Source organism: Otolemur garnettii, unplaced genomic scaffold (assembly GCF_000181295.1).
Source record: "Otolemur garnettii isolate 467f Iridium unplaced genomic scaffold, OtoGar3 scaffold00014, whole genome shotgun sequence".
In the NCBI taxonomy this organism is placed as follows: domain Eukaryota; kingdom Metazoa; phylum Chordata; class Mammalia; order Primates; family Galagidae; genus Otolemur; species Otolemur garnettii.
Genome location: NW_003852409.1, coordinates 22,224,522 through 22,231,707, shown reverse-complemented (window position 1 = coordinate 22,231,707; position 7,186 = coordinate 22,224,522). Strand labels below are relative to the sequence as shown.

Below are 7,186 nucleotides of genomic sequence, written 5' to 3'. Positions count from 1 at the left end.
ATGGGATCACTTGTTTTTTGCTTGCTAATACGTTTGAGTTCTCTATGGATTCTGGTTATTAAACCTTTGTCGGAGACATAACCAGCAAATATTTTCTCCCATTCTGAGGGCTGTCTACCCACTTTATTTACTGTTTTCCTGGCTGTGCAGAAGCTCTTTAGTTTGATCAGGTCCCAAAAGTGTATTTTTGATGTTGCTTCAGTTGCCCGATGGACAGAGATTTCTTAAGCAGACACAGACCATAAGCTCTGAGGCTTGAAAATGTATTCTAACAATGGAGGTTTTTTTTCAGACGCAGTGTTCTGGGAGCCAAGGGTCAGACTTCACCACTGATTTAGCGAGGCATATTCCAGCCTGATTCCCACCCTGGTCTGCTTCTTCTCACCCTATGCCCCTTTTTCCATTTGTCTCTTCCATATTGTGGCAGGAAAGAGAGACCTTTTCATTAAACTCTGGTTCCCATAATTTATCATGGCTGACCTTACAGCCCGCTTGGTCCGTCTATTTTTCTCAAGGGACTGAGAACACGTAACTCAGGCAGGTTGGAGAACTGGTTGCACTGGGGGAGCTGCATCTTTGCTTGGAATGATCGTTACTTAGTGAAACAACCTGCACCAAGTCTCTTTAAATCCCCTCTTGTTTGCATGCACCATGTTCACTGTCTATGAAGCTTTAGTGATTTACGCACATGTGTCTTGGAATTTGTAAGAAGTAGAGTGGTAAAACAATATTTTACATTAAAATAGCATCTTGACTTTCCAAAGGTATTTTTACGTTGTATGATTCATGTAATCCCTGCACCACTGGTAGGAAATATAGAATATTATTTGAATTTTATACATGAAGAAATGTAGGTCTAGTGAGAGAACATGCTTTGCCTGAGATCGCACCAGACAAGAGGTGTGAGAGGCAGTGTGAGACTTGGACTTCTGCATTTGGTGCTCTTCAATCTTGATCTAGGCTAGTTTTAGTGAAGGAAAAACATGGAAATTCTCCCATCTAGTCTTTAGATTGTAGCTTTCTTCCAAATAGTAGATGGTTAGTGAGTGCATGTTAGCACTTTGGATTAAAGTGAACTGAAGGCCCAGTATTTGTTTTTTGGATTGTCTTGTAACAGTTCTCAGATTGATTTGTGCCTTAGATCCTGTCCATAATTATACAACTTGCCTTCCTGATTTCCTTGATTCCTTCCTTCCTTCCTTCCTTCCTTCCTTCCTTCCTTCCTTCCTTCTGCTTTTTTATTCATACACTTAGCATTATTATAAACCTTTCCAAGTAGCAGGCACTGAGTTCTTCACAGGATGAACGGAGTACTTCACAGGGATGGGTTGGGGAGTACTTAAGAGGATTCCATCTCTATGGTCTTATTTATAGTCTAGTGGGAGAGATGGACCAACAGACAGATTGATATGAAGAAGTAGGTTCTATGATAGGTATCAGAAATGGATGGCAATCCCCTGTCACAGGGCTAGATGGAAAATTACACATAAGATTCTTATGGAACATAAAATATCATAAAAATGTTCATCATTATCATCAGATTTGATTATGAATGTTATTATCACACTTTCTTTTTCCTCAGTCTTTCCACCCATTACCTAGTAAAAACAGCTCCTGACCAATGTCTTCCTGGTGTTCTATAAGCAGCCTGAGAGCATGACTGTGTCTATCTGGTTCTGTATCCCAGTGATAAGAACCGTACTCAGCATATATATATGTGTTAGCTAAAAGAGATTGAAAACTGCAGATTAAAGTATCACTTGAGAAATATTAGAAGTAATTGTAGACACTCTCTCTCCTAAGAACAGATGCCCAGATGGGGTAGCTGAGTGGACTTTGAATTGAGGACAGTGGTGGTAAGTTGAGGGCTGTCACTTGTCTTTCTTGCCCAGGGAGTTTGCCCGTTGGAAGGTGAGGAACACAGCCATCGAGAGGAGGGATCTGGTTCGTCATCCGATGCCCCTCATGCCGGAGTTTCAAAGGAGCATCCGCCTGCTCGGCAGGAGACCCACCACTCAGCAGTTCATTGACACCATCATCAAAAAGTACGGCACCCACCTGCTCATCTCAGCCACCTTGGGAGGTAGGTCAGCAGCCCCTGGGCCACAGTCCTGTCACACCTTCTGATCAGGTTGGGAGGGAGAGTGGGATGTCCTGACACAAAGCCTTCTTAGGCTCTCTGACATCCTACATCATGTAAAAGCACATGTTGCCACATGAGCCAACTTGTCTTAGCCATTGTTTGTGCTCAGATCAGAGTGGATAATTCAGATTTGTGGGACAGTCTCATTTGAGGGTTTACCAACTTTGGTGGACATATGGCTTAGTATTGGAATTGGCTCAGTTTGTTAGACGTGCTTATTCTGATCATTGTTTCAGCTCCTCTGAAATGTGATCTGATCTGGGGAAATAATTAAATTTCAGATATTCTTTAGGGGATCTTCTTTGTTTACTTAAGTCTACTCTAGGGGAGAATAACTTGAGGTTATCATTCTTTAAATGGGCTATTGTTTATACATCATATGCTCCTTGAGTAGGTTCAAAGGAAGTCAGACTAATTGCTTCACCCTGCTCTGCCTTACCCATCTCTCCCTATCAGGTCTGATCAGTTTTTGAGAGAGTAAGGGAAAGAGGGTTAGATAAAGGGGATGAAATAAATGTGAGGAGAGTGGTTGACACATGTTTAGACACTTATGAGTCTTTCCAGCATGTACCATTTGATATTATGAGGGATCCTTTAAGCATCAATTTTCTGCCATAGCAGCTTGGGCTGCTGAACTTTGAGAAAGCCCTTTGGGTGATGGACAACCACACTGATTTGCTCGCAGAGCTGCCTGGTGAGTGAGACATGGCCCATGCCTACCAAAAGAGGCCCCCTTCTCGTCAGAGGCAGGGTGGACTGATCTATGATTGTAATGGGATACCCTCCTTCAGAGGATGGTTGAACACCACTCACTGGAGTGGTCAGTGAAGACTTCATGAAGGAAGTGATAGTTGAGCTTGATAGGAGCCAGTTAGGTAAGAGAAGGCAGTGGAGCCTTCAAAGTGAGCATGCAGTGTACAGTTTAAGGATGACCAGATTAGTAATTTGATATGGGTGGAGAGATTGATATGGGCAAAATAATTCACTCTTATAATAATATTAGCTGCTACTTAATGAATATGTGCCACATAGCAGGAATTGTACACTTTCTTTAGTCCAGAACCACAAGTCATATTGCCTTCATTTTATGGGTAAGGAAGCTGAGACCCATAAGATGAATCGCTTATAAGCTACAAGGCTAAGTTTTTAATTTAGGGTTTTCTGTCTACACATCCTGCATTGTATTTCTGATCCAGCATCAGTCGTTTCTTTCACCAACCCACACACCTATTCCAACAGCCAACCAACCAGCATATATTTGTGGTTTGTTGATAGTCAGCTACTATATTAAGTAGGACTTTGGATAGTCAATGACTATTATAAATTCTATTCTATTATAAAGTGAAAATGAATTCCTTTCTACATTGACTATAGCATTAACCTGCACCCTTTTGCTTGAATATCTCCCACCTCCCAGTTCACTTGGGAAAAAAAAGTACTTGAGACCAGTTCAATTCTTCCATTAAAAGCTGTGCTTTGGTCTGAGTCCCTGGAAATCCGAAGTAGCAAAGATCGTTCTCCCTCAATGAAATATATTTTTAATTTCTTCAAGGCGAGGTGGTGAATTATTCACAGATCTTTGTTCCTTTTCTGTTTTTACAACACAACATTTTAAAATATGCAAAGCATTGGATTGAGATTCGGTGTTGGACAGCAGGCCCTAAATGTTCCCTCAGCCCTTAGCATGGAGGAAAAAGGGAGAGAAAAGGGAAGAGATTTATTGTTGATTAAACACTACATGTTGGAAACTGTGTGAGATCTTAGTCTTTTTTTCTTTTTTTTTTTTTTTTGAGACAGAGTGTCATTCTGTCACCAGGCTAGAATGCAGTGGCATAATCACAACTCACAGCAACCTCCACGTCCTGGAGCTCCTCTGCCTCAGCCCCCAGGGTAGCTGGGACTACAGGTGTGCACCACCAGGTTTAGCTGACTTTTAATTTTTTTGTAGATCCAGAGTGCTGCTCTTGCTCAGTCTGGTCTTGAACTCCTGGCATCAAACAACCCTTCCTTCTCAGCCTCCTGAAGTGCTAGGATTGATAGCATGAGCCACTGCACTCTGCCTGAGGTCCTTCTCACATCCTCATTTCATCATTCATTAATGGAGGAAATATTCCTTAATGACCCACTATACAATGTGAGGGAGGTGGCAGTTGTAGAGAATGAAGGGGCAGGAGTGTCTGATCCACGCTATCCGGCCTGCTGCTCCTCACCAGCTCAGTGTCACTTTTCTAGTCATTTCATGCTCTACGCCTCAGTTTCCTCTTTGATAAATAGTCACAATAATAGTTCTTCCTTCATGCATATTTTGAGAATTTAATAAAAGGATACATTAAAGGTGCTTATCACACTGCCTAGCACCTAGCAAATAGTTGCTATTGCTATTATTATTGTTTTTATTTAATTCATCTAAGGGACTTGGAAACCCAAGATGAAGCCCAACGCTGTCACTCACTGGATGAGTGGGTGACATTGAGAAATTCATTTTCCTATTGAGGTATCTACATACATAGAGATGCAGAAAATGTTATTCACTATATTTTTTTTCTAAATACCTTGTGTTCATTGACAAGGAATGCTTTGATAAACTATTTGAGGAGTTAAGTAAGTTCACAAGGGCATAAGCAAGCAACAAATGATGATTCTTTAACTGTCACCCGTGGGATAAATAACGGTGTTTGTTTGACTCCATAGGGGGAGGGGACGGGAAGGCCAGGGAGTGGAAATGATGATGTGGAGCTGATGGGAGGGCCAACAGCGAATACATGCACATTTCCAGGGGCTCCCCAACTTTTGGTGATGTCTTTTAGACTCATAAAACAGGTAAAATGAATGATCTTCTTAAAGAGGGTGGTGAAGGGAGGAATTCCACATCTGGAAGCTCACAGGTAAAACAGGGGTAGAAATTTTCCTTCGTCTCCCTGATAAGCATAGTTTTGGTGGAAGGAAACACACGGAAGCTGGTGCCCATGTGACTTAAACGATTAATCTCGCAGGTATGATTGTGTGTGCATGGAAAAGCATGCCTACCTGCACAGACTGATGTGCTCAAATGCCTACTTATACTTGGATGTGATCTCTACGCCTGGGCATACATACATGTGCATTACACACACATGTGCATTTCATGCATATGTGAGATGTAGCATGTACATACTTAATGTATGTGTATATGTGAGCTTAAATATGCATGTATGTGTGTGTGTGTTGCGTGGATGTCTTTTTATACATGAGGAGCTCATATTTTTGTTCAGATGTGTATGTTTGTGTGTGTGTTCATCATTTCTCACCCCACATATTGGAAGATCTCTACTTCACTAGGAGGGAGGCTGAGAATAAAACCACAGGGACCATCCCAGCAGCCTACAGTCCAGACGTCCTCACCCCCCATCTGGGAGCAACATTTCCTATTGCTCCCACCTCATCCTCATCCTGTGTGTGTATTTGTGTGTGTGTGTCTCAGCTCGTTCCCTTCTGAGAGAAGGTGCTGCAGAGAGTGAGAGAAAGTCCCCTGGAGGCCTGGAAAACTGAGGAATGGCCTACATGGGGTGAAAAGGCAAATTGAAGGAATGCCCAAGTGGGAAAGCAACCTTAAACAGAGCATTCTCTTAATAAACAAGAAATTAAGTCTTAATAATACTGTAAGAAGCCCATTAACCCCTCTTGATCTGAGGCTTGCTTCTGCCAGTTCTCTGTCCAGAGGGAACTGGGCTTATTTCACCTTCTCCTTCACGGGCCCCTCAGAGAGCTGAGCTGACACTTGGAATGTTGATTTCCTCTGCCTCCTGGCTCTAATTCTTGGCATGCTTACTTATATAATCATTTACCTGTCCACCTATCTATCTCTTCATCTATTCATTCAGTCATCTATCCACCCATCCACCTACCCATCCATTAATCCATCAAATGATAACTGAATATTCCACTCTTCATCAGACTCCAGAAAAAGCCTTGGACATTAGAGTGATGGATTAGCTAGAGTCCTTTTGTACCTCCCCACAACTCACTGCCCCTGAAACTCAAAGTCAAATTGGGTATTAAGTCATTTTTAAGCCAAATCTGTTCAGGTTGTTCTGGGGTCCAAAGAACAGAAGATCAGGCTGACTGCAGTCAGTGGGGCCTTCTTGGGAAAGAACAAACAAATGTCTTGTTCTTGGCTCAACCCATGTCCAGGCATGTGTGCATCAGATAAAAAGGGGGCTGTGAGAGTTTGCACAGTTAAAGTTATCAGTCCAGTTCAGGTAAGGAGTGAGACATTAAGACAGGCTTCTCACAGGAAGGAGGTGATGTTTCAGGTGGTATCTGAAAGATAAATAGGAGTTAGTCAAGGGCAGTCCACTAACGTGGGGTCTAACAAGGAGAGAAAGTGGGGCACGTTTGTGCATGGTACAAACCCAGAGAAAAGTGAGTCATACAATGTAAGGGGCTGGATCATGCAGGCCTCGTGGTCCACCTTATCTACAAGGGCACAGGTGCCCCTCCCTGACCTGTTGCCCTGAATCCTTCCACCTTGACTATTCCCCTGGTATATTGAAGTGACCTTCTGGGACTCTGTCACCCCAGACCAGCAATGGCCATTAGTGTGAGCCACACATGCCATTTTAAATTCTCTTAGAAAGTAAAGGGAAAAAGAAGAAATCATTTACAATATATCATATTTAACATAATACATCCAAAATGTTACAATCTCAACATATAATCAATAGAACAAACTATTGATGAGAAATTTTATATTTTTTACACTGAATCTGAGACATCTGGTATGGGGTTTATAATTACAGCACGTCTCAGAGTCTTGGCCACTTGTCACCCCGTGCCTGTCAAGGTGCTCAGCATAGAAGCAGTGCTCAGGGCCTGCCGGTGACACTAAGCTGAATGGGTACACTGGGGAATGGCTGGGGGGAGGGGGTTACTTCTCTCGGGGGTGTGAGGATGAGGCTGGAGAAAGCTCACCCAAGAAAAGATATCCTGGAAGATTGTCGGGGGTATTCCACAGGTAGAGTAGGGGCTGGTAAGAGGAAGTGACATTAGAATTAGCCCCAGAAA

General features: G+C 42.6%; 1 protein-coding gene across 1 annotated transcript in view; it reads left to right on the top strand.

Moving 5' to 3' along the window:
- BRINP1 (BMP/retinoic acid inducible neural specific 1) overlaps positions 1-7,186 on the top strand; it is a 186,797-nt gene that overhangs the window by 112,667 nt on the left and 66,944 nt on the right. Inside the window, exon 3 of the mRNA XM_003785250.2 lies at positions 1,893-2,083. Coding sequence (XP_003785298.1) covers positions 1,893-2,083 — 191 coding nt within the window. The remainder of the gene's footprint in view (positions 1-1,892; positions 2,084-7,186) is intronic.